Source organism: Cajanus cajan, chromosome 6, assembly GCF_000230855.2.
Source record: "Cajanus cajan strain Asha chromosome 6, NIPB_CcT2T_4, whole genome shotgun sequence".
Taxonomy (NCBI): Eukaryota; Viridiplantae; Streptophyta; class Magnoliopsida; order Fabales; family Fabaceae; genus Cajanus; species Cajanus cajan.
In genome coordinates, this window is record NC_138522.1 from 56,676,880 (window position 1) to 56,704,724 (window position 27,845).

At 34.6% G+C, this 27,845-nt stretch overlaps 3 protein-coding genes across 3 annotated transcripts; 1 reads left to right on the forward strand and 2 right to left on the reverse strand.

Moving 5' to 3' along the window:
- Window positions 1-1,410: 1,410 nt before the first annotated feature.
- On the forward strand, window positions 1,411-4,185 carry LOC109797535 (NEFA-interacting nuclear protein). The gene is made up of 7 exons (XM_020357596.3): window positions 1,411-1,584; window positions 1,704-1,778; window positions 1,882-1,939; window positions 2,253-2,308; window positions 2,561-2,623; window positions 2,817-2,885; window positions 3,895-4,185. Exons 1-7 carry the CDS (start codon window positions 1,528-1,530, stop codon window positions 4,150-4,152), a joined length of 636 nt encoding a protein of 211 aa, XP_020213185.1. The 5' UTR covers window positions 1,411-1,527; the 3' UTR covers window positions 4,153-4,185.
- Window positions 4,186-6,767: 2,582 nt separating this feature from the next.
- Window positions 6,768-12,361, reverse strand: LOC109798062 (ABC transporter B family member 11). The gene is made up of 12 exons (XM_020358266.3): window positions 11,823-12,361; window positions 11,572-11,626; window positions 11,278-11,453; window positions 10,917-11,138; window positions 10,579-10,817; window positions 9,971-10,496; window positions 9,589-9,862; window positions 8,525-9,384; window positions 8,161-8,427; window positions 7,802-8,065; window positions 7,390-7,683; window positions 6,768-7,239 (listed from the first exon to the last, which is right to left on the reverse strand). Exons 1-12 carry the CDS (start codon window positions 12,132-12,134, stop codon window positions 6,883-6,885), a joined length of 3,846 nt encoding a protein of 1,281 aa, XP_020213855.3. The 5' UTR covers window positions 12,135-12,361; the 3' UTR covers window positions 6,768-6,882.
- An 11,522-nt stretch (window positions 12,362-23,883) lies between these two features.
- On the reverse strand, window positions 23,884-25,974 carry LOC109797798 (HXXXD-type acyl-transferase family protein). Its single transcript, XM_020357936.3, has 2 exons — window positions 25,159-25,974; window positions 23,884-25,095 (listed from the first exon to the last, which is right to left on the reverse strand). Exons 1-2 carry the CDS (start codon window positions 25,558-25,560, stop codon window positions 24,244-24,246), a joined length of 1,254 nt encoding a protein of 417 aa, XP_020213525.1. The 5' UTR covers window positions 25,561-25,974; the 3' UTR covers window positions 23,884-24,243.
- Window positions 25,975-27,845: the final 1,871 nt, after the last annotated feature.

The following is a 27,845-nucleotide window of genomic DNA, read 5'->3' on the forward strand; positions in this document are numbered from 1 at the left end:
TCCTTCAATCATATAATTATACAATTTATATGTACGAAAAATATTACTCAGCAGAAGCACTTTGTGTTTGGTGTGGAAAATAATCCTTCATTCATTGGGTAAAAGAGATATTACGAGGGATAAAAAATGGTGTTTTTCTTTTTCTGATAAGAAAAAATTGTTTAGTAAGTTCAGAGTGCAGACTTTTGAGTAATATTTTTTTCTTACAAAATATTGATATGAAAACATTTTTTAATATATAAATTCATATTTTTGTTCTCAAATGAAATAAAGGATAAATATTTCAAATCAAAATTTATTTTGGTATATCTCAATTTTACTATTAGTTTACATTTTTTTTTCTTTTTTTCTTATTATATTATTAATCATATTTATTGTATTTTTTCTTTCTCCAACTTTTTCTTCTACTCTTTGTCTTCTTTTAAAAGCGGTGTTCTGGAAATTGGAATAGAAAAACTGTTTTGACCTGAAAAATCAACGACTAATTTCATGGATGATCCAAATAAATCACTAAACTTGTTTTGAGAAAAAAAAATGATCAAGGATTAAAATCTGATTCGCAATGGGACAGTAAAAAATGCTTAGTTATTCCGGTGTCATTTCCTTTTTGATTATTGATGTAAACTTGTTACGGTAAATAAACATGCTTTGTATGGGTAAAACTTAGGCATATATAATTTGACGTGGAGATTTATATGGACTTCAAAATTCAAATATTAAGAATTTATACAACGATATTTTATTCTTAATTTCAAGGCTATGAAATTAAGATATTATTTTTTTTCATATTATTTATTATATTACTTATTATAATTTTATTATTATTATTATTATTATTATTATTATTAATTTGACGATGATTCAATTATAATTAAATTTTTGAATCTTAAACCAATGCCTATTAATATAAACAAATTTTTACATTATAATTTAATTAAAAAACTATCAAATATTTTAAATTTATTAAATTTTATAATAGTTAATTGGCTTAATTTCACTTTCTCTCTAAAATTTTATAATTTGCAATTTTTTATCCTTCAGTTTATAAAATGTCATAAATTTTGCTCACATAGAAAATTCAAGAATAAAGAATTATTTTTTTTTAATTTTTCTATGTGAGACAAAATTTGAGATATTTTATAATTTGAGGGCAAATTATTTGCGAGAAAAATTTGTGAAATACTAAAGAGAATAAGTATAATCAAACCTAATTAATTTTGAAGTTGTATCTAAAATAATTTCTAATTTATTGAATTTTTTAGAGATAATTTCTAATTTATTGATAATATAATTTATATATATATATGTATATATATATATATATATATATATATATATATATATGAAAATTAACTCAATTCTTTATTCTAACAAAAAAAAAATTGAAGTTGGATAGGACCCATTATAATGAAATAGAACGGCCCAAACGCTTCACCATCGTTGTTCCGCTACTGTCTCATTTTTCCTTGTCTTTTCGGAATCGAAATTCGGTTGCAATTTCAGTTGCAGTTCTCAAAACTTGAAGCCATGGACGAAAATGCGGATCCTCCTGTCCGGATTATGAACTTCGTCTCCGAAGAGCAAGTAAACAAACTCTCTCAGTCTCTAATTCGCACTTCATTCTCGAATCCATTAATTATGCACAATAAATTAGGGTTTCGTCAGCGATTCGTTATTTTTTGCAATTTATTGTGTTTGGCCAGTTGGTTGAAGCCAAAAAAGCAAGAGGTGAACGAGTTGAGGACGGTACTGCCCAGAGGGATAGACCTCTCTTCGAGGTTTGTTTTCTCATTTCTTGTAACGCAAAATTTGCATTGTAATTCTCAGGAACTACGGATACGTAGAGTTGAAATTACTTACTCATGAAGCTTCCATGTGCAGATTCTAAAGGAGAATAAGGACAAAAAGGATGCAGAATTTAATGAAAGGTTCAAGCACAGTGAGTATTCAACCAGCTTTTAGCATAACCGTGATATTTTTTTCCTCCAACTTCGGAGTACCACGGAACTTCTTGTTTTTAGTTTTTACAGTAATTGAATGTGATAGTGTGTTGCAATATCAACTGCCAAGGCAGCTTGTAAGGCTGAATATGTTAATTCTTTCATGTTTACTTTGTGTTGGCCCTTTTGAGGCAGGCATGGTTTATGATAATTGTTCGACTTACGTTCAGACAGTTTTTTTTTCCTACTATTCTATATGGTTGTCTTTTTGGTATTCCGGATTGAATTTTGACCTGTTTATAATTATTTCAGGACCACCTAAAGCTTTAGACGAAGATGAGACTGAGTTTCTAGATAGTTATGAAGCGGTGAGTTCTAGTTCTCTCTTAACAGTAGCTTGTTTCATGGAATTGTAAACCATAGAATTTAAGACATGTTCTTTGCTTCAATGGTTGTACTTGTAGAGACTCTAGACGAGACAGCTATCTTATATTGTTTGGAAACAATTTGATGACATTTAACATAATAGACAACAAAAAATGCTTGAGCAAATTGTTCAATGCAAAGTTTATTCAAGTGCTTGTTCTTCTTTCTAATATTATTTTTTATCCACCTTTCAGTCGAGAAGGGAGTATGAACGACAAGTGGCAGATGCAGAAGCTCAACAAATCCGAAGCTTTCAAGTTAAGTCATAAAATTTACTGTATCATAAATTGCTTTATTTAAATAAAAATTATATTTCCTTGTAATTTTTGTTTGATTTTATCTTGGAGTACTTTGGACTTGCCATTACTGAAGTGTATTTATCATCATGTGTCCATTTTTTGGTCAATAATATTTCTAACTAACTATATTGCTCTTGTATGTTGATTTCAGGCAGCGGTGGCAGCACAGTCCAACATCGTGCATGAAGTTAAGGAAAAAAACCCTTTACCTGTTGTCCAGGTTGGTTGGTCACTTTTATGTGTTGCTACCATTTTTTGTGAGTGTTTGATTTAATAATGGTTTCATTTCCACACAATAGTGTTGCAACTGATTTCCTGATTCCTACAATAAATTTGTACATAATAGGTCAATATTGAGGTCTATAGAATGGTGAATATGATCTTTGAAGCCTAGACTACTTAGAAGGGGTTGGCCTCTGTCATCAATTTGACATTCATATCAATGTGTGCCTTTAGTTATTGTCCTTCCTGTATTTCTCTTTTCTGAAATTTGAAGTTTATATGAGCAATTATTTTTGGTGGTTTTAAAATCTCATGACTGAAGGCTGTTTTCTGATATTACATGGTAACTAGATTAGAACCTCTAATTTATCCCGTAGACTGCTCAATAATATTATTTATTGATTTAATTTCACCTGTGGTCCCACTAATTTATCCTTTGTGCAATTGTGGTCTTTAAAGTTTTTATTTTTGTGAGCAAATCAAGTCCCTCTATTGTAAAGTTATATACATCTAATTCTCTGGTCAACTTTCGTCTACATTCTTAATTTCTATTCAAAATAGATAGAAACTTATAATGGAATAGGGATATGAAATAATTTAAAAGTTAGAAGTTAGAAATTTAGTGGAAATGTGATAAGGTATGCGATTGGGGTTTGAAGAGGAGGAATTATTTATTTATTTATTTATATAATTTTGAGTGAATTTTGATATTTCCCTTGGTGAACTTTGAGGGAGAGAAAGTTTAAAATGATTTAATCAATTTAACTTGAGAAAAATTCGAGTCAAAAAAATTAATGAGAGTTTTAAAAAAGAAAGAAATTAATGTCAATGGAGTTTCTTATAAAGGTAAATTTGATGCGTTAAATTTTATGAAGGTGCAATTAAGCCTTATTTATTTTGTCACTTTTATTAGTTATTGCAACATTGCTTGCAGTTTTAATTAAGAAATCATTTGTGTTGCATCTGTTGCAATTTTCATGTTTTGACCGCCCTGTTTTCTGTCGCAGGAACAAAAGTCTGCCGGAAAGAGGAATCCAGCCTCTCGGCCCTTAGGCATGATTATAAAAGTCAAGCACCAAGCTAAAAAAGCCAAGGTGGATGAAGGAAATTCTGGGGAAATTTCAAAAGCAGGAAGCACTCCTGTGAATGATGAGAGTAAGTCATTAGAATCAGTTCAGTCATTAAATGGTGAAGCTGATAAGTCGCGTGGAGTTGCCCTAACTGGCCTAGTTTCATACAGTGACGAGAGTGATGATGACTTGTAGTTTGATATATATTAATTTTGACAAGTTTCATGATTTCCCTAACTTTTTTTCATGGGGCCTTTATTTTCCTTTTTATAGCTCTCATGCACCTTTTTGCATATATTCAGTACGGCGGAAACCGCCACGTCTAGGGTGGCACCGAAAGCCTAAATGGTATCGCAATCACCTAGGAATTACGTACCTGCTGCATCCCTTATTTCGTGGCACAAAAAATGAACATTGATTAGAGTATAGAAATTTTCTTTTGAAATAAATTATGGGCGTTTACATTCATAAAAGCTAAAAAGGCGTCCAATTTCTCAAGAAAATTAATTTGTCTAAAAAAGAGAAGAAATAATGGTTTATCCTGACTCATGACTAGTAAAAGCTTAGAAAAAAAAAACTTGAAGTTCGGGGATGAGAAAAGAAATTAAGTTTATCCCGACTCATCTTACTAGAAAAAACTTGATGAATGTTAATCATCTCTATTTGCGGTATTGTCTTAACTTTAAATATTGGTACTTTTAATGGTGTGTATCATAAATAGTAAGGTGTAATATAAAATAAATGCTTAAATTATAGAATACTTTTTTCTCTTCTATATTGTTTGATAGATGATGGATGAAAGAAGGAAAATGATATGAAATTTTATTTTAATATTTTATTTAATATTAACTATCTTAATATAATTCATATTAGTTATATAAATTTTATAACAAATATCTTCTATCTTAAGTCTTTTGCTTATTATTATTATCATCTTCTATCACATTTTTATTATTGTTAGCATGCATATTTAAACCGTAGTAAATATTTAGACTATATAGATAAGGGTAAGAATGATTAAAAGAAAATATATTGAGCTAGCACACTAGCATAACCCATTATAGGCTAACTCACATGGATCAAACAGTATTGAGTTAAGCAAAATTAAGATACGAACATATCTGCCAGAATTTAACTGTTATAAGCTATAAACTAACCAAAGTAGGTTGTAATTTATAAGTTATGAACAAATGAAATAAGCTTGTTTACCAATCAAACTTATAAATAATAAAAATGTTTAAATATATTTTTAGTCCCTATAAAATTAACAAGTTTTGATTTTAGTCCATAAAATTTTTTTCTATGTTTTTCATCCTTATAAAATTAAAACTGTTATTTTTAGTCTCTATTTTTATGTAATCATTTTTTAACTATTTTTTATTTATTAAAAAGTTAAGTAACTATCTTAAGTGTTACTTATAATCATTACTGATATTATATTGATACTTAACACCTCAAAAAAATTTTATAAGTCTTTAAAATAAATATTATTTATCCACCTTAAAATGATTATTAGGAATTAAAAATAGTTAATTTAAATTTTAGAAAAAAAAAATGAAAGAAAAATATTTTACAGGATCAAAATTAATATACTTATTTTATAAGAAGCAAAAACAATGTTTATAAATTTTAGAAGGATGAAAAATAAAATAAAAAATTTAGACAGATCAAAATCAAAATCATCAATTTTATAGGGACTAAAAACATATTTAAATTTAATAAAAAAATTTAAAAATTAACTCATTATACCTGTCAAGCATACTCGTGATGCTTAGAATTGATTCAAATAGTCTAAACTTGATTTTGGAAACTTCAGAATCTAAAACGAAGTAAGCTTTTAACAACCAATTACTTTTCATTAGGATAATCTTGTTATTTTTCATTATTTTATTTTATATATTTAGCGTGTTAAACATCATTATAAGATAAAAACATTCCAATAAGGTTAGCACCTAAGAGCTTACTAATCAATTGCAACACACTAAAGAATATATAAAAAAGAGAAAACAGAAACAAAAACATGGGTGATTAGACCAAAATCATGTAAGAATTAACAAAAACGAAATGTAAGTTTTCTCTCTTTTTCTTATATGCTAGATCCATTTTCTATTCATTCTCTCTTTTTCTTGATCAAACAGTTTTTATTCTTTAAATGAACATTTTCTGTACGTCATAAGTATTGAAACCAGATTATATAATGACTAGTAATGAGTTACATTTTGGAATATAAACAAGGTTACACATTGTTAAAATATGAGAGAAAATAAGAGTTTATAAAATATAATACTTCATTGGTAAAAAATTTTTTAGATGATAATTAAAAAAAAACAAATAAACAATATTTTACTATTGTAGTGATGTGTGTACAAATATTTTAAATAACTTTTTATTATTTATTTAATAAAAAATAAATAACTGAATATATCTTATTATTGTAATACTGTGTGCAAACCCTAAATAAAATTTTATTAAAAAATACCCTAAATAACTGAAAAATTAACAATAAATAAGCTCCTCTCCGTATAAATATAGCTATAACCCAAAAACAATGACCCAAGAACCCAAAAAGTACCACATTTGGTAGGCCATTTACGACATTGATAATGCAGTTCTTTGTCATGCAACTCACTAGTAAAAGTTGTTATATCTCCAACAGGCTCATATGTTTTGTGTACAATTTCGTCGTTTTTCACTCCTTGGCCATCCATATCTGTACTCATTAACTCAACTAAGAACATCTCCGAGCAACTCCCACCGAAAATGCTCTAAGAAAGAAAAGGAATGGATTTTCTTGTATGAAAAGGGAAGCATGGGTGAAGTATTATTGCCCTTTTATTGATATTAATAACACTTAAGTGGAAATAGGGAAAATAAAACTCTTCCCGGAAAAAAAAAGAAAAAAAAGAAATATACTCTATGATACTATTATGCTGTTGTAGCACTTGTATGAAGCTGGACCAAGGAAGCATAAAATCCATCCTTGATGTTAATGAGGGTCTCGTGCCTTCCTTTCTCCACTACAACTCCATTTTTTACCACTGCAATCACATCTGCATTTTTTATTGTAGATAGACGATGAGCCACAACCACAGTGGTCCTGCTCAGCATCACTTTATCTAATGCATCTTGAACAACTCTCTCTGACTCAGCATCTAGTGCACTTGTGGCCTCATCTAGTAGCAGTATCTTTGGACTTTTAATTATAGCACGTGCAATGGCCACCCTTTGCTTCTGCCCACCAGATAGTTGGATTCCCCTTTCTCCCACTACTGTATCATAACCCTATAACAGGAAAAAGACAAACAACATGTTGATCACATTTGCCTATGTGGAAAGCTCTCTCAAGAAGACAGCACTTGAAATGAAACTATTGCAAAGACATAATGAGGCTGAAAAAAATAAATGCATGGCAGTGGTTTTTTTACTTTTTACCTGTTGCAAGCCACTAATAAAGCCATGTGCATTGGCCAGTTCTGCTGCAGTTATGATTTCTGCTTCAGTTGCATTGCCTTCCTTTCCATATGCAATATTGGCACGGATGGTGTCATTGAACAAAACTGGCTCTTGGCTTACAAGTCCCATCTGCTGCCTTAACCACTTGAGCTGTAAATTCTGAATTTCTATCCCATCAAGTGTAATTTGACCTGAGTCAGGATCATAAAATCTCTGTAACAAGGCAATCACAGTGGATTTCCCACTCCCACTTTCACCAACAAGGGCCACAGTCTGGAACATCAAACATGATTGTAAGCTGGAACCATTAGTTGCAACATGCATTTTCAAATGCATGGTGAGGCAAAATGGAGTTTAAAATGACAACAAACATAAAATCCTTAAGCTTTACCTTGCCTGAATGGATAGTCAAGCTAAGGTCTCGAAAAATTTGTATGTCTGGCCTAGATGGATACTTAAAGCTTACATGACGAATCATTATTTCTCCCTTTACGCTATCCAGTGTGCTACCAGACTCGTCACTTGGATCTATATTCGATTTCCTATCAATTATTCTAAATATGGAAGCAGTGGCTATCTTGGCTTTGTTAGAATCAGGAGCAAGGGAGCTTGATTGGGAAATTCCGATAGATGCCATAGTTAAAGCAAAGAAAACCTGCAAAACATTTTAAGAAGAAAATGTAACACTTCCTCACTTTTCCCCCCAAGCTGATGACTAATGTTGAACAAGTATCAAAGTGTAATTAGTACCCGAAAAACATCTGAGAATGATGCCTTGCCAGCTTCTACAAATCTGGCTCCAGCATAGAAATTGGTTGCATACACACTAAAGAGCAAGAAAAATGAAACCCCAAATCCTGTTCCACTTATCAAGCCTTGTCGTATCCCTGCATTCATTGGACCTTCACATTTCTTCCTGTATAGTTCCATAACTTTCTCCTCAGCACAGAAAGAAGCTACTGTTCTTATGCTTCCAACTGCATCATTAGCAACTTGGCTCGCTTCCTCATACATCATCTGCACGAATTTATATTACAATACTTAGAATCTGTTGCAAAATATATATGCTGCAGTTACTTAAATAGACTTGCATAGGTATGGAGAAGAAGCTCACTTTTGCATCTTCACTAGTTCCCTTCATGAATTTCATTTGAATATAACCATTCATTCCGATGAGGGGAACTAAGGCAAGAAGAATAAATGACAACTGCCAGCTCGCAACGAAAGCAATAATCAAACCTGTCAATGCTGTTGCTATATTTTGAACCAACAGTCCTAAAGCATCACCAACAAGGGCACGCACTGATGCAGCATCTGCTGAGAGCCTAGCACCAATTGCACCACTAGAGTGCTCAGGCTCATCAAACCAACCAACCTCCATGTTGATCACCTTCTCAAAACTAATGAGCCTGATTCGTCGGATTAACTTACTGCCAGCCACAGCGAAAAAGTAACTTCGGGCTGGAATTGCTAGTAAGGATCCAAGTCCTAGTATAACAAACATGACTGCCCAAAACTTGGAATCCTTTTTCATCTCAGGAAATGGTTTAAAAAATGTTTTGATAACGCTGGATAGCAGCACACCAAATATCGGAAATATGGTACCATTTGCTATGGCAGCTACACATCCAATCAGAAGCACTGGAATCTCTGGCTTGTTGAGGGAAGCAAGGCGCCGGAGTGGAACTTCTGGTGATTTTTCTTGAGGCTGTGAATTTTCATGTTCAGGATCAGGGATGTTAACTCCTGTAGGTAAGCCAAATGAAACTGAAAAGGAGTGGCGGCTACTATTCCCCAATGATGATCCTGATCTTCTAAGTGACACCCTTTGACTATACTTTGTAAAGGATTCTGAGGAAAGTTCCCTCTTCCTTTGATTGTCTGTTGCTTCTTCTGATTCCCTGTTTCCTTCTTGTAAACGTATAAGTTGAGAGTAAGCTCCCTCGGGATCCTCGGTTAATTCTATATGTGTTCCTGATTAATAAGCTCGAGTTATGGTAGCTTGGTTATGTTCTAGGATTATTAAGGAAAGGAAAAAGTTTTTGATACCGAAGGATGCCTTATTTTTCTTCTACAAGTAGAGTTTAATCATCCCTCAAGTAGTTAGTAAATTGTTCCAAATGATAATAATATATTAAATATAAAAGAAGCCAGGTCTTGGCTACACGTGTGTCATACCTTTTTCAACCATTTTCCCTCTATGAATTACAGCGATCATGTCAGCATTTCTCACTGTGCTCAGGCGATGTGCAACGACCACGGTAGTTCTGTTGACCATGATCCTGTCAAGAGCTTCTTGTACTATTCTTTCTGACTCTGCATCAAGTGCACTTGTTGCTTCATCTAGAAGTAGAATTCTTGGATCTTTCAGGATTGCTCTTGCAATGGCAATGCGCTGTTTCTGTCCACCGGATAGTTGAGTTCCATGCTCCCCAACCATTGTGTCCAATCCCTGAGGGCAGAATGTTAAAAGTTTGAGGTTACTTGTCAAGTTGCAAAATGCAAAATCATAGATCACAAAATAACTTTGAAATAGTAGAAAATGGCTAGAAACTAGAACCTGTGGCAGTTTGTCAATGAATTTAGCAGCATTTGCAAGTTCTGCTGCGGCTCTTATGTCTTCGACTGTTGCTGCCTCTTTTCCATATGCAATATTATCCTTGATGCTTGATGCAAACAACACTGGCTCCTGGCTGACAAGGCCAATTTTTCCTCTGATCCATCTAAGCTGAAATTCTTTCACATTAGTGCCATCAATAAGAACTTCACCTGCCTGTGGATCATAAAATCTTTCTATCAAACTGATAACTGTAGACTTCCCACTTCCACTTTGTCCTACTAAAGCTGCAGTGGTGCCACTAGGTATATGAAGAGAAAATCCATTGAATATTAACTCCTCAGGTCTGGCTGGATAACTGAAATAAACATGCTTTAGATGTATCTCACCATGAATATCCTCTACTTTTATTCCATTAGGGTCATAAGCATCTATCTCGGGCTTTCTCTCAATTGTCTGAAACATTTTATAAGCTGCTGCTTGGCCTGCAGCAAAAGCACTCATGGAAGGAGATGCCTGGCCAAGAGACCTAAGAGACATATATACTCATAAAAAATTATGCAAATAAGTTGAAGTAAGCATTTGTTTTATATAAACTTGAATTTACTTACATGGAAGCATTTAACACAGCAACAAACACATTGACCACTGCACCTGCACCATATCCTTTTTCCATTATCATCTTTGCGCCAAACCATACAGCCAAAGCATAACCACAGAAAATAATTAACATAACTATGCCAAGACCAATTCCTGATGCGAAACCTTCATACACTCCTGATTTGTAAGCATCTGCAAGAAATTTCTTGTAATTAGACACTGCTTGCTTTTCCCCTGTAAAGGATGCAACCTGGAAAGAAATACACACAGCACAAGAAAATAATGAATATCATAGCACTGCCAGAGAAAGCAAACAAGTTACAGAAAAACTTCAGATTTAACAACATACAGTTCTTATTGAGCCTATTGTCTGCTCAACTATATGTGAGGCTTTTGCATACGCGCTTTGACCTCGTGTTGCCATCATTCCTATGATAAAGGCCATAGCAGCCCCACCAGCAGCAACAAGTGGAACAGCAGATAACATGACAGCAGTTAGAAGCCACCCTTTGATAAATGCTATCACAAAGCCCCCAATGAATGTTGCTATTAGCTGCAGAAATCTCCCAACCTATTTAAGCAAGAAAGTCTTCAGTAACTGGAAAAACAGCAGCAACAACAAAATTTAAAGTGGCTTTTGGTCCTAATTTGCATTCAAGTCTAAAGTGCAATTGTTGCAACATGTAGTAGTAGTAGTAATAGTGCAGTACCTTCTCACCCATGGCATCTTGTATGAGAACAGTGTCACCTGACATCCGCCCTATAACTTCTCCAGTGTTAGTTTCCTTGTCAAAGAAAGCAATATCCTGTCTTAGTATAGTTTTCAAATACAAGCCCCTTATTCTTGCAGCCTGTCTTTCCCCTGTGACCATCCAGCATGTTACCTCTGAAAAATGAAATTTGTTTTTCCAACAAGGTGTTTATTTTTCATGTCAAAAAACATACAGTATTATAAGATTGAGGTAACAAAAATTGCAATGATCTTAACTACAGAATATACTTACGGAGGAAAGCAGCAACACCAGTGCCTATTCCTAAGTACACAAATTTCAGACAAACCTGCAATTTTGACAAGTAACCAAATCATGACGTCTGCATAGTAAAGTTATTTCACAGTCACACGCATGTCTTTAAATTGCAATAGTAGATGCGATATCAGGACTCTAATCTCACAAGTGTCATATCGATGCATAATGATCTATTATACTGAACAGTAAAAAATGGTGTACATCAGTACTTAGTTCAGTGATTTTACCTTGGAAACTTGTTTGACAACGTTGGGGCTAAATTGGTTATTTCCAAAGCTATCAATCAGTTCCCCGAACAGCAATGTCATGAGGGGCATCCCGAGACCATTTCCAATGGCTCCAATGGTGCCAACAACCATCAAAATGATGTCATAGGAATCTGCAAATAAGAAAAGCCTGTGATATGGAACACTTTCACCCTTTTCTTTTTGTTTTCTCTTTTCCACGTTTGTGCTGCTCTCTGCTGCTGTTCTTCCATCATCTTTAAGCTCTTCATCATGTTGGCCATTCTCATGCCTCATCATATCAGAGTCAGACATCACAATCACCTATGGAACACAGTTGTGATGCAAAAGATTAACAAGTCAGAAAGCTTAGCCACCCCAAAAGGATCCAATTAGACCTCCAAGGATAACAAACTCGGAATGAGTGATAAAAATGTGCAGAATCAGAGTGAGGTTGAAGCAGAGCTAAAAAACTCAGTGAAAAGATTTCCTCGACCAAATTCTCGTGCAGTATAAGTCCTTTTAAAGCTTGAAAATCAAGCTCCGGGACCCAGTTGATATTTTATAACAGAATTACCAAACTTTAATTTAATGTGAAACTATAAACACCGAGAAACGTATAGAAACAAAAAGCAAATAGAAAAATTGCAATGCGTGTTTTCCGAAAGTGCCCCGAAGGTTGATGATTCGTTCACGACCATCCCATGAAAAATTGCAATGGGCTTATCCCACGGGATTTAAAACACGTCATTTTAAAAATAAAAAAAAAACGTGTTGTGATCATAAATTCATATCAAACTGTAGTCAACCATGTTCCTCGTTGAAGTACTGACATTTCTTAATTCTTAGAAACAGGAAAATGTGCTTGATTGAATGATCCAGGCAACGAAATTAATTTCATTTTCTTTTCTGACCAAACCCCCCAGAAAGAAACAAAACAAAGGAAAAAAGAAGAAGAAGGAAACGTCTTATCACAGGATAAAACTTCGATCAAGCATTTTTTAATGATAGTTAGTTGAGTCACTTCATCATCTCATGCCAAACTTTAGTAGTAAATACCATTCTTAAAATAATAACAAGTAGGAGAAGAAGAATTTAACTAAACTACACTTAATTTTTATTTTAATAACTTTATCCGATCATAAATTGTTATCTACAATGAAATTATTAATTTGTGTAACAATTACTTTTAAAATTATATTTAAGATCAACGAAAATAATATTGTATAAATAATAAACTCATAATAATAATCTTAATGCCGAAGGAAGAAAATGATACTCTGAAAGGTGAAGACTTGAAGAAAGATTATTTGCTTGTGACACAGAATTTAAAAACCAGCAATACTGCATGTCATGACATCAACACAATTGTTAACATGTCATGAGCAATAACAAACCTGTGTACTAGGAGCCATAAAGAATAAGAGGGGTTGAATTCATTCATTCAACAACAAGAGAATGTCAAATGGAAACAGACAAATATTAAAAGATAATTGTTTTTTTCCCATTGAAAAAGATTGAAAATGGCACCCCAATCTTAAAGGCTGAAAGAAACTACCAGATTCTGATATTTCACTAGTACGAGGATAAATAACTCTGCTTTTGTTTGTTCATGCAGATTCTGTATTATTCTGTGGGTTCTATTCTGATTAGCAGCTAGCGCGTAAGATATGCACATGAGAAATTATATTAAATACAAAAGTGTATACAAAATTATATTAATATGATATCACTGTGCTCATCAAGATGGCTTGTTGTGCAAACATCTACTTTCCATGATACCTCAATGCTGCTAATATTCAGGACAGTTTGTTTGTCTTTTATATATTTTTTAGACAATAAAATTATAAAATCTGCATTATTTTTTTTTTCTCTATTTAGTTGTGTACATATTCATGCCACTAAATTTGTTTTTTAAATTGGAGACAACCAATACCATAACTATTTTTTCATTTTTTTTCAAAATATTGTTTTGTTAAAAGTAAAGTCTAAGACGGTGAGGGAATAGTTAAAACATTTCACCAAAAAGTTAAACAATATAATAAAAAATAGTTAACGTCACTTGAGTTGTTGATCTTGACTAAAAATAGAAATTTGATTGGTACGTATATATCTCTCCCTAATGAAATTAACTGCTGTGTTGTTTCTAATATGAATTCATTTGTGCTGCCAAAAAAAGAAGAAAGACCAAAATTTCAATCTGTGAAATCTTTGAACTTTAGCTTCAATTTTGACCAGCCATTGTTTCTCCTTCACCAAAGACATGAAAGATGGCAAGGTATTTAAAATGACTTTCTTTATATTTATATACATACATATATATATATATATATATATATATATATATATATATATAGCTTCATCGTTCTTTCTGGGTCAATATAATATTTCCTCCGTTTTTTACCAAGGGAAAATTTTATAAAAAAAGTATTTGCCGGTGCGAAAATTTACAATACAAATGAGTTACGAAACACATGCATTAATATTTAATTAGGTTTCATTTTAATATAGTATTCACATAAAATAAATTACTAATAAATTGAAAATCATCTTAAATGTGACTTTTAAAAGTTAATAATTTTTAATTTATATGATAATTTATTATTAGATAATATTGTAAAAAAATCATGCTGATAATATATTTTTAATAAAACACTTGTTAAGTAAGCAAATTCGTACTAAACTTTGGTACCATTTAGCTTTCGCTGACATAAAATCAAAGATAGAATGTTTTTGAAAAAAATATTTGAAGAGCGATCTTTTAATTAATTTATAAGTTAATTTAATCAAATAAATTTATCTATGCGAAAATTTATTTTAAAAATTTATAATTTATTTTCATGATCTAGAAGTATTTTATAATTTATTAATTTTCAGTTTTTTCTTTATTTTTTCTCGTTATTTATTTACTTAATTAAAGTTTTTTTTTAATCTTTTTTTATTTATTTGGAAATCATCTTCCTTATCCTAACATTCTCTCACTCTCAATAAAAACTATTTATAATATTTTACATTTATCAACTAACATAAAATTTATAAATTTCTAGCTTTTCATTTTCTAATTTATAACTTAAAACAAAATTTTAACTAACTTATAAACTAAAACTTATTTAATAGCTTCTTGTGGGATTTTCGTCATAATTTTTTTATATATCTTTAATTCTTAATTTATTACTCAAATAGTACAATTTTTTTTTAGAAATTATTAATGGTAAGAATTATTTTTACAAAAATTGATTTTATGTATCATAAATTATAATATCATAATATTTTAAGTGTTATTTGTGACAATGTGTTGTAATACAATCAAAGTCTTACATCCTTAGAATAAAAGGATGAATATGGGTCTATATACACATAAAGTCTCAATTAGTAAGATTCAAGTAATGATCAAAAGTAAAACTATAAGTACTTAGGTTCAAAGTATACAATATCTTACTAATATAAAGACATATGGGTGGTGATGCCTCGATGCACAACAAGTGGTATGAGCATAAGATTCTAATATGATGGAATTGACAAGTGAATCCATACATAAAATTCCTTATATGGAAAGTCTTCCTAGTAGTGGGTTCATGTAAAAGGAGTCTTTGCGGTAACATGGAGGGTTAAAAGGCATGTGTCAAGTTGTTGTGACTTGTGAATTAATGATAGAGCATCAACGCAAGTACTTAGAGAATGACTGAGTTTTATGAACCACCATTGGATATATACTTGTGGATTAGCTTAGATGTATTCGTGTATCGCTAGCTTCCGCTGCAAGGAAGGTTAAATCATGGTCCTCTGTTTGATGGACATGGGTTTTTATATACATACAAAGTCTCAAATGTTTAAAGGTCTTTTGGGTGCATTTGGTGTAAGAGCTTAAGCCTAAAATGCACAATATCTTACTAATATGGTGACATGTGTGTGTTGACTCCTAGTGTATAACAAGTGGTTTCAGAGTCATTAAATTCGACCAAGTGAGCATGATGAAATTGGTAGGTGGATCTAGGCATAAGATCCATTATATCAAAAGTCTTTCTCATAGTTGGTCCATGCAAGGAGGGATGTCTTATTGGTCCATATAAGGAGGAAAGTCTTCCTGGTAACATGAAATCATTATTATGAGTTGACAATGAAGCGATGGTCTAAGTACTTAAAGCATGACTGAATTTTATAAATTACTATTAGATATACTCGTGGACTACCTTTGATACACTTAGGCTGATAGTTTCGTTGTAAAAAGATTAAATCATGTTTTTTTTTATGAATATGAATTTATATTCATACAAAATCTCCATTGGTAATAGGTCTTTTAAGTGATAAATAAAAGAAAAATTATGAGAGCTTGTACTCAAAACAAACAATATTTTATCAATGTGAAAACATGCATGTACATTAACCTTTGGTACACTACAACATATAATATTTGAACATAAAAGTTTTATATTTTAAAAATTAAAATTTATATTTAAATATTAGAAAATTAAAGTCTAATAAAGTTATATTCATGTTTACTCTATTAACTATGTGGTATTGAAATGGATGGAAAACACGTAAATCATGTTGTGCCTAAATACAAATTATTTCTTTCAACGTGTGAAGAGTGGAGGGACCATTCTTTGTTTTATTTTGGGAGAATAACTGTTGGAAGAGGGCCATTCTACGATAAAGACGCCGCAAAATTCATACTTGTATTTAACGTGATCGACACATTCAATCATTCATTTTTGCGCTTCTTGTTCTACTACAATTATTGCCGATATTTGATGAAAATGTAATAGATAAACAACAAATAAAACATAACATCTATTGTTTCATGATTCACTCAAAATAAAATGAACTATTATGTAAATTATTACGATTTTTTTTTTAAAAGACTACATAATTTTCAATCACACATTTAAATCGTGGACTTTATATTCAGTACTCAGTTAACAATTTTCACAGTCAACTATATCTACCTGCAAAAATGAAATATAAAAAAAACTACTAATAAATAATATTTATTATTACTTGCTTAAACTACTAATAAATTCTAAACCCTAAACAATGTGTATCTATATATGTATAGCCAAATTTACATATATTGAATAATTTAGAAGTTTATTATAATGATTGTTATTGAATTTATCATACCACTTATTATCTTACTATTATTACATCATTTAAGATGTTTAGTTCAATTAATTATACAAATTTTACATTTAAAATGTAAAATCTTTAAAATTAGAAGATGTGTTGAAAATAACAATATGATTGATCAAAATAGACATTAGTATAAGAAATAAATTTTACATTGAAAAAGTGATGTGAAAAACAATAGCTTCCTAGGTAAGTTACTTTTTAACCGGTGTAAACAAAAATTACAAAATGCACGTACATTACCCCACCCTACCCAACAATGTATGCAACTTTATCAATAGAGATACGTGTTTGATTTATAAATAAAATTACAAATCACATTAAAATAATAATAAACAATGTATGCAACTGTATTAATATTTTCTATAAAAAAATTACCGTTTGATTCTATTTTACTCTAATATGATTGCCATTGGTCCACATGAGGTTATATGTGTCGCTAAATCGTTTATAAAAAATAAGGAGCTATTAACTTAGAAAATATATGAAGCTGACAGAATAAAAGTGACTATAAATCACATTAAAGTGGTAATAAACAGTCCCCGGGTAATTAAAACAAGTAGTCTTGCATTTTTATTTTTAATCTCCTTCAATTCGATGTCACAGAAAAGCGACATCAACTTGATGATCCATATTAAGCTAAAAAGGAAATCAACAGTCGAGTAGTTCTGTGTCTCTTTTTTAATGCTCTTACTTTTGAGCTAGAAAGAAGCTTTTTCGATGAACTCTGCATATCACAAAAAGCATGCCCCCAAATATTGGAACAGTACACTCCACTGTGTAGTTACTTTACGATAAATTTATTAAATTTTTGTAATAAATATAAATAACGTGAACATATTATTCTCACATTTTTAATATTTTTTAAATGAGTCATATTTTAAATGATTTATATGTTGGAATTTTCTATGAGATAAAATCAATGGTAAATTTTGTTTTATTAAAAATGGATTAATATTATAATTTATTTGATGATACTTAAATTTCTTAATAATATGATCAAATATAACATATATTTGACATTTAATTTTAATTTGTATGGAAAATAGTGTGTAAGCAGATATCTAGGATTAATTAAATAATATGAGTAGATCTCCTTTGTCGTTACTATATAATAAACAAAATACTCTCTAAGTTTATCTCATTGAAAATTTAGAATATTAGAACATGCGATCAAACAAAAAAAGACTTAATTTCTCAATTTTATAGATTTGTACAATACATAAAAAATATATTAAAGGAACATTTAATTATGTTTTTAACAAATAAATATATAATTTAAATAAGTATTTTAAATGGATATAAAATGTAATCTTTTTGACATATTTTTCTTACATTATATTTATCATGTATTTAATAAAATTCACACAAAATGTAATTAAATATAAATTGATATATAATTTATGTTTTATTCCATACATTAAACAAATCTTATATTCTGATCTTTTCCAGAGAATAAAATGTTTTATAAATAAGTTTTTATCGCTTGTCAGAATTATAATTTTTTTATTGGTTAAGTTAAATTAAAAAATTTATCCCTACACTTGTCTTTTTCTTTTCATTTTAGCACATGCCTTGGAAAAGTCAAAAGCAATTATGCATTGTTTTGGCTTCTACGTTTCGGCCCCAACGTTACATACAATTAAGTGTAAAGTAACACTATTATAAAGTTATATACTTACATTATCATCCTCGTCAAATTTAAAGTGAATAGGATTGGTTAAGTTACTTATTCACAAACTTTATATGATCATCATGTTAGTTAACACTTAATTGATGACGATAAGATAAAGTGCATTGGCTATAAATAATTATTTTTAAAACGACAAAGGACGCGGGTTGTGTGACGAGTGACGAGTGACGAGTGAGGGTGTTTCTCGTGGATTATGTTTTGAGGGGAGGGAAGGGCTTATAAAAAATAACTTTCGTGTGACACGTAACGTGCAACTCGCTACAGTTTCCTCTTTGTGGTAATCCAACTCAAACCACTCACGTGGGACTCTCATCGTAATAAGGATGCTTCTCAAACATGCTGTGTCTTGTCTTCACCTTGAGTTCATCAGAGGAATCGTTTTCCCGTAATCTTGCTAATAATTTCGGCAGATCTCGAGCTAAAATGCCTTTGCTTGTTTTTGGCAATTTTTTGGTAGGCCATCATTTGGAAAAAAAACTCCACGTTGAATAAAGATAAAGTTAAAATAAAATATATAAATAAATAAAAAAAAACCAAAGTAATTTACAGATATAATTTACACAAGAGAGAGTTCCAAAATAATCTATTATTAAATTATAAGGGCCAACCATTTTGATTTTTCTTTCCTAAGTTCTCATTTAGTCACTGACTTTATAAAAATTTATCTACTTTAATTATCTTTTGTTCTTACCGGAAATCTGCGGTACAGATGATCCACCAGGTAAGATCGGTGAGCCTCCTTCACTGGTACGCTGGTACTCTAAGATGGGGGTGGTACCTGCCAAAGAGACTCCGATGCTCAAGTTAGGGTTTGTATGAGTGTGAGTCTCGTATAAATAATGCACGTACCTGGGTGTGAATTAAGGTTTTTCTGGGCCTTGGGCCCGAGATCAGTTATGACCTAATTGGATAGCGGACCTCGTCTTGGCCGAGGTCGCCCAACGCGTATCCGAGGTCGTCTTGCGCTGTGATGCCGAGCTCGAGCTCGGTAAGACGGTACGGATAGTACACTAGCCCCCCGAGCTCCGAAGACCGTAGGTCGAGGAGTTAAGACCGAGCTCGTCAAGGGGCCGTGACCTTTCGCGTACGCCTGCCTTGTGATTGCGGCGCGGTGACAAGATTGTATTTTTAGTTGTTTGATGACGTGGCCTCTTTGGCCGATGTGGTATTCCGATGTCCATGTTTCATGGCTGAGTTGAGGAAATCGACAATAGTGAGTTTACTACTTGGTCAGACTGGTAAACCTTTGACCGAGTCAGTCGATTGGTGAGGGACAAGTCGGCAACTCGGCTGGCCAGTACACTTGTCCCCCAAGCACCGAGTGATGTAAGAGCAAAGGGGCTTTTGAGGAGCTCCCAAATTTGTTGTTTGAAGGTTCAAATTTGACCTTGTTAAGTAGATGTGATCTTCAAGGGTCGAGCTCGACCTTGGTTAAGAAAATGTGATCTCAAGGTTTGGATTCGACCTTGGGATAACAAGGTTCGAACTCGACCTTGTTTAAGAAAATGTAATCTCAAGGTTCGGACTCGACCTTAACATAACAAGGTTCGAACTCGACCTTGGTTAAGGAAGTGTAGTCTCAAGGTTCGGACTCGACCTTGGCAAGTCGTCACGGTTAATGTGCCAATATCGAAAATATATGGGAATGGAGTTGCTTTATTGATTTATTTCTGAGGTGTGCCTCATTAAAACCTTCTTTGGCCAAAAACCCTTTTCTTTAGTGGGAAAAAAGGCTGAGGAGGAAAAAGAGTACATCACTTGAATTTACAAGTTAAGAGAAATAAAATTTGAGGTGGGTGGAATTCCAGGCACCAAATTTTATTTTGGAGGGGTCTGTTCTTGCATCTCTCACCCCACCAAACAAGGTCGCCAACTTTAAATGTTTGTGGCTTGACCTTGGTCTTGCTTTCCTTATGGTTTGTTGCGAACCTGGTCACGAAAAGCAGAGTGCTCTTCCATTTGAATGTACCCTGCAGCTCGGTCACGGAGTTCCTCCATATCAAGAGAAGATCGTAGACACAGGCTGTCCACGAAAGGTCCAGGCTTGAGCGCCATGAGCATGGCGTGTAGGGTGACCTCGGGGTTCAATTTTCGAGTCTTGACCGAGATACTGGCAAAGCGTTCCATGAACGCCCTTAGTGATTTGATAAGTGTCTAATTAGTTTGATTTAATACTCGCTTGGGACACTTATCTAGCACATTTTGTGTACATATTGATATTATTTTGATCTATATATGCTTAGAATCAAAGAGGTGCTTTTGATTAATGTTAGTATAGAGAATAGGAAGCCTTTGATCCAAATTGGTGCTTATTTTGTAGGTTTTGAAACCTGGAGAAGAATGGCTCAGCCATTCTGAAGCGCTCAGCGGATTCAAGTCAGAGAACTTCCCAAACTGAAGGCGCTCAGCCATTCTGAAGCGCCCAGCGGATTGGCCCTTGGAGGAGAAGGAGTGCTCTCTGCCTTCAATCCGCTCAGCCATTCCCATCCGCTCAGCGGATTTCATCCAGGAACAAGGGGTGCTCTCTGCCTCTAAAGCGCTCAGCGGATCTCAGGCGCTCAGCCCTTGAGGTTTCTTCATGGTGAAGAACTCCCAATCCGCTCAGCCGTTTCAAGGCGCTGAGCGGATTCTTCTCTTCCTGCCTACTCTGTTTTAATTCTAGCAATTATAAAAGGGCAGGGGAGAGAGAAAAAGAAAGGGGAGACGAAAACAAAGAGAAAAACAAGAGCGGGGAGCACAGGAGGAAGAAAGAACAGAGTGGGAACGAAGATTTGGAGGCTGGATCACTTGGGAACGAGGATCAACTCCTTTTTCTTCATCTCTTCCTTTGTAATTTCTTCTTCCACTCCTTTGATCTTGTAAATGGCCATGAGGGGCTAAATCTTTGAGGATTGGTCTAGATGTAACTACTAACTCTTCTTCTTCTTAAATATATATATGCATTTCATTTTCATTACTTGTGTTTGATTCTTCTCTTAATGCTTATATCGGCTTGATCACCCGTTGTATGATTTTTGGTTTTTGAATCCGGTTGGAAAACGTTTTTGAAAACCCGAACTGAATCTTGCACCTAAACATCTCTTGCTCTAGGAATAGACTTGATTTGTTTAGTCACCTTGTTCAAGTCATTGCTCTTAATGCAAAGTGTTAATCATAAAACATAGAGGAATCATGTTTTAGATTAATTACTTTAGGATTCAATTTTGAGGGATCTTGTTGAATTACTAAATGAACGTGGAAGTCATGAAGATGAAATCATATTTATTTTAAGGAAATTTAGGAGTTAGCAAGTGCTCTAGGGTCCAATCCTTGTTTCATATAATTGTTCTTATAACTTTTACATTACCGTTTTAATTTTGCCTCACATTAGCTCACTTCCAATCATATCAACATCTCTATATTAATCATTAGAGTAAGAATTACTAAATTCTCAAATCCCTGAGGACGATACTTAAATACTACATCGAAACTTGGTCCGCTTGCCAAGTGGAGAGATTGCGAAAATCTTCATCATGATTCGTCGTCGTCCTGTCTGAGACTGGCAAAGGCGACTGATGTGACATGGTGAGGTCGACTCGTGGCATACTACGCCGTGAATTGCCTTACCAGAGTGTCGAAGTTGTCTATTGACTCCACCGGTAGTTGAGTGTACCAGTTGAGCGCTGCCCCCTTGAGCGAGGTCGGGAAAACCCTACACAGAATAGCATCTTTATTAGTGTATAGGTTTACCTGTGTAATGTATAGATCGACGTTCTCGTTTGGGTCTGTCGTGCCGTCGTAACGGTCGATGTGGAGAGGCTTCCATCCAAAAGGGAGAGGCGTTTCCATGATGCCATCCACAAAAGGATGACGGCGGAAGGTCGCTTGATTTCCCGTGACGTGGGCAGGAGCATTGCTGACCTCGTGAGCCGACCTGTTCGTCGGTGCGTGAGACCGATGTGTGACAGGTTGGGGAGTGGGTGCCCAAGGCACGGTTGGGGGTTGAGAGACTGAGTGCCCCTCTTCCTCGTGTTGGTTATTCGATGGAGGGGTTGATCATAAGGGAGCCGAGGAAGCTGGGCGCGAATACGTTCATTCTCAGCGCGCAGCGCCGCTAGGTCAGCTTTGTTAGCAGTACGCAGCGCCGCTAGGTCAGTTTCGTGCATGACACGCATGTTTCGCAAATCGGCGTCGTGTTGTTGCCGCATCTGCTCGACCTGTTCTATTAGTCTTCTCAATGATGCTGCGTCACCCATGCTTGTCGCGTGATCAGCGTCGTCTGTTGCTCGTCTGCTATGGCTTTTGGTGAAAACCATACGGGTGGCCGATAAGAGCCGTCTTGATCGGCCCCACGGTGGGCGCCAAATGTTCTTACCGGAAATCTGCGGTAGAGATGATCCGCCAGGTAAGATCGGTGAGCCTTCTTCACTGGTACGCTGGTGCTCCAAGATGGGGGTGGTACCTGCCAAAGAGATTCCGATGCTCTCCAAGATGGGGGTGGTACCTGCCAAAGAGATTCTGATGCTCAAGTTAGGGTTTGTATGAGTGTGAGTTTCGTATAAATAATGCACGTACCTGGGTGTGAATTAGGGTTTTTCTGGGCCTTGGGCCCGAGATCAGTTATGACCTAATTGGATAGCGGACCTCGTCTTGGCCGAGGTCGCCCAACGCGTATCCGAGGTTGTCTTGCGCTGTGATGCCGAGCTCGAGCTCGGTAAGACAGTACGGATAGTACACTAATGTTCCGAGTGTAAGTCGCTGTCATCGTTAGGGTCACCGCATCTGAGGTATTGTCCGCTTTGGCGCTCGTTGGGCCGTCACGGTTTTGTCCTTGAAAAGGCGCCTCGGTGGGTTAAGGAGGAAAGGTGTTTATAAACTAGCCTTAGCCTCGACTCCTAAGCGATGTGAGACTTTTAGGCATACCGGAACATCTTTCATTTCATTTTCATTAATATTAAGGATTAAGGTGCATGTTTTTACGAACAAAAAATTAAATGAGAGTTTAAACAAGTCAAGAACTAAAATATTCACACCTATAATTTTAGGAACTAATTTTACTCTTTAGGGTACTGGTTTGAGCTTTTTTACTAGCAATATCCTCCGTTACCGTTCATCTCGTTAAAAAAAAATGTCTTGCATTATTTATGACAATAAATGCTTCTTTCAATTAGCTTCTTTTTCCAAAAAAAGATTGAGAAAGATTAAAAAATGAATACTACTATTTAACTGAAGCAAACATGTCCAAATACCTTGAACTCTTATCCATGGTTGGAAAGGATTATTATTATTATTATTCAAAAAAGAAAAACAAAACATATAACCTTTTGATGAATTCACCCAAAAATTAAGGCCCAAAAATAATGTTGACTGGGCGGAGTCCAGTGTGGTGTCCATCCGATCTAATGTCTAGGTTCCTCCTCCACAAACAAAAAAAAAAAAAGATAAAGACGATATGCTTCCAAATTGCAATACATAAATAGAAATGTAGAATTTCGAAATTCCAACAAAGTTATTTATTTGAAACGGTAGATGAGGGAATAAAAGGCAAAAGAAAGCAGAAATGTTTTGGAAGCCTGGATGTTGTTGATAAAATAGGCAAAGGCAGTAGAATCTTCATTCTTGTGCTTACACATTCATGCATGCCATGTGAATGTGAATGTGATGAAGGAAAGGAGTACGATGTGGGTCCTCCACGCACCACGTCATCAAACGAATCCCTTTGTTGGGGAGAGGCAGCGACCCCACAATGGCCACGGGTATAACAGCGGATCCTTGTATAGGAACCACGTGGACAGGTGGGCCCCACCGGTAGTCCACGTGGTTGAACCCCAGCCTCCCCCACTCGGAAACAAACAGAGTGGTGTACGTCAGTGGAGGCGCAAACGGCTCCTCCAACTGCTCACCCTTCAAGTACTTGCCGAATTCCGCGCCTACCTTACCCTTCGCTTCTTTTATAAGCTTCACCACGTCAACCATTGATGCGTTTGTTAGCGACTCGCACGAAGCGCTGATGCTGACCGGGAAGAAACAGTTTCCGTAGAAGCCATTGGGCAGAGGAGGCTCCACCAGATTTCGGCAATTCGCAAAGAACACCAGCTTCAGTTGAGTATTGGGCCGGAATTGAATGGCCCTTGTTCGCGAGGCCCAACACGCTGCGGCCACCACCTCGAAGGCCGAGCAAGTGCGTCCAGTGGCTTGTTCAAATTCTCTCTTCACACCCTTTATTTGGTCCATGGGCATGTCTATGTTTGCATGCTCTAGCTTGTACTCTGCCATTGGAGGTATTGGATTTGGTGGCAATGCAATTTGTTGAGACGGGAAAAAGTCCCTTTGCCAAACCGGTTCAACACTGGGCTTGTCCAGTCCCCTAGCTAGTTCCCCGATTGCATTTAGAAACTGTGCTGCACCAAGACCATCACATATGCTATGGCAGAATATGAGACCCATCACAAAACCCCCGCAACCAAATTCTGTCACCTGATCACGGATATCAACATCAATTCACATAACAATATTTTGTAAAGTAAATGATATTCGTACCTGCATTTGCACGAGGGGTTGGATGCATTGGCTCTCACTCTCGGGAAGAAGATCATCATATGGAATAGAGTGAAGGTTGTCAAAGTAATTGAGGGAGTGAAGGGTGGAATGAGAAGATGCCTCGACAAGCCACACTCCATGGGCAGAGCATTGAATTTGGAGGCACCCTGGTTTGGGTTCTATGAGACGTCCCGCAAGAGGGTAATAAGGAACGAGTGCTTTGGACAAAGCCTCTCTTATGACCCTTGCTGCTTGAGGACCGTGTTTGAAGACGTGTAAGGTTCTAACGTTGCATCTTAGGACACCTAATTTATCGATTGCTGATAGGTCTAGTGTGGTCAAAGGAGTCTCCTCAGCTGGTTTAACTAGACCTTCTTTTCTTCTTATCACAGACAATGCCATTCTGCAACACAGACAAAACCAACCACAACAAAATCAGCCTTCGCAACAATCTCTATATCCTCAATTCTCAATAGCATTTCCATTTATAAATCATTCTTTTTATATTTTATATTTTCAGTTCCCTCGCCTTTAAGTCTAAACTTTGTTTGGTGTACAAAGGAGAACTGTTCCGCCAAGCTTTCTGCCATCTTAATTAACACCTAGTACTAATATTTGTCTATTCAAATCTTTCATTTTTTTTTTAAACAAAGATGGACAGAGTTTATGTTTGAGTTGCTTTTTAAAAATGCCATAAAACAATTTTTTATTTTATATTTGTGCAAATAATATTAGTTTTAGAAGCCAAATGAGGCACTTAGAGCTAGACTCCTTTTTAAATAGTGTACCAGGTTTGTATCCCATATGTTAAAGGAAGTATATAATTAGTCTCAAATTTAAATTCTAAGAATAACTCTCAATGTATTATAATTACTTACATTTTTTGAAAATGGAAGGGGCATCGTAATATAATTTCTAATTTCAAAATGTACGTACAAAAATGTTTTTTTTCTTCATATATTTACTTTATGTAGAGCTGTCAAAACGGGTAACCCGGCCCGGCCCGGCCCGGCCCACCACGGGTTGAGTCTTTGGTGGGCCAACCCAACCCAGCTCGTTTATTGGTGAGCTGGAAAAAATTGAGCCCGGCCCGGCCCACCACGGGTTGGTGGGCTAAACGGGTTGGCTCACCTAATTTGAAAAAATCACCTAATTTAAAAAAATGTAATCAAATTTAATGCCTAATCCTGCAAAAATAGTATGCACATAAACTTTTCTAGAGAAAAGTAAATAAATTCCTACACTAATTACATAATTTGAAGAAAAAATACATAAGATTGAGAACCTATGATGGTCTATGAAGTTTTATTTGGCCCAACCCAATAGCAGAAATTTTTTTTTTTTTTTTATGGGCTGGTGGGTCAGCCCGGCTCACCACGAGTTGAACCCGGGTGAGCCGGGTTGTTAGTGGGCCGGGTTTAAAATTGGCCCACACTGAAATTTGCAAAAAAAATTTAGCCCAACCCGGCTCGAACCCGTGGTGGACCGGGTTGGCTCACCGGGCTGAGCCCATTTTGACAGCTCTAACTTTATGTTACCTCCACACTCCCTCCCCATCTCACTATTAAAAAGAGGTGTGAAAGTATAAAAAATACGAACTTTAAAATATTAATGAATATTCAAATAATCATTTTTTAATAAAATAAAGACAAATCACTTATATATGAACACTAAAGATAATATATTAATCTACATAACATAATGCTGAATACATAAAAGAATGCTTGGACCCATTGAAATACATCCAGTTTTATAATGAAGTATTTAGCAATGAATCATATGATACAATGCTCAAATTTCAACCATTCAATCTTTTTTACTTAATGGATTCCTGTTTTTTTTTCGATTGAAGACAAAGCTAAAATGTTAATAAGTGCATGTTTGGGTTTTAATGTAAACGTGAATTTTCACGTTTAGTTGAAGTAAAAAAATTTTGAATCCATCTTCAACGTGAAAAGAGTATAAAATCAGGTTTTAAAATCCAATCCAAACATGCACTAAAATATTGTGAACGTGCCTTCAAATAAAGCAAACAACTTAAAAAATTGGATTGATATAAAATTTTCAAGGACAAAAATAACGTAACAAGTATTTTTGTCGTGGATCTCCTTGTGATTAAAATAGAAGATTTCAATTTCAATTTTTTTTTTGGATGAACTTTTCGAGTAAAGATAGTTAAGTTTACTAGTAAAAGTTAGTAGTTAGATTATAAAGAAGATAAGAGACCGAAAATACCTAACTACCACTTTTCTTTTCTTTTCTTTTTTTTATATTCTAGAATTTTCAATCTTATTAGTTAAAAAAAAAATTAAGAAAACGAGGATCAAAAGAAGTAAATATAATAATATTAATTTTTAACCGAAAAAAGAGGAAAAGGGAAGAGAAGAGAAGGGGAGAAATGAAGAGAAGAAAGAGAAGAGGTGGAACGGGCGGAGGAGGTGTGGTGGTCGGCGTCAGCACGGTGGTTCGCGCACGCGGTGGTCCGCGTGACGCAATGCGGTGTCCGTACGTGGAGCAGTCGTCCGACGCGGTGGATCGACGCGTGGAGCGGTCGTCCGTCCAGGGTGGTGGTCCGGTGCGGGAAGAAGAAGAAAGAGAAAAGAAAAAGAGGTTTTTTGACCAAAGTGTGGTTCTTTTAAAACTTTATTACGTAAATGGGGCTGTTTTTTAAGTATTTATGCCTTTGG

Coding starts and splice junctions, on each gene's coding strand:
- LOC109797535 (XM_020357596.3), top strand. CDS start 1,528: ATGGACGAAAATGCGGATCCTCCTGTCCGGATTATGAACTTCGTCTCC. Junction 2,624..2,816: donor AACAAATCCGAAGCTTTCAA/GTTAAGTCATAA, acceptor TGTTGATTTCAG/GCAGCGGTGGCAGCACAGTC. Junction 2,886..3,894: donor ACCCTTTACCTGTTGTCCAG/GTTGGTTGGTCA, acceptor TTTCTGTCGCAG/GAACAAAAGTCTGCCGGAAA.
- LOC109798062 (XM_020358266.3), bottom strand. CDS start 12,134: ATGTCTGACTCTGATATGATGAGGCATGAGAATGGCCAACATGATGAA. Junction 11,139..11,277: donor AAGATGCCATGGGTGAGAAG/GTACTGCACTAT, acceptor TTGCTTAAATAG/GTTGGGAGATTTCTGCAGCT. Junction 7,684..7,801: donor TGACTATCCATTCAGGCAAG/GTAAAGCTTAAG, acceptor TTGATGTTCCAG/ACTGTGGCCCTTGTTGGTGA.
- LOC109797798 (XM_020357936.3), bottom strand. CDS start 25,560: ATGGCATTGTCTGTGATAAGAAGAAAAGAAGGTCTAGTTAAACCAGCT. Junction 25,096..25,158: donor AACCCCTCGTGCAAATGCAG/GTACGAATATCA, acceptor ATCCGTGATCAG/GTGACAGAATTTGGTTGCGG.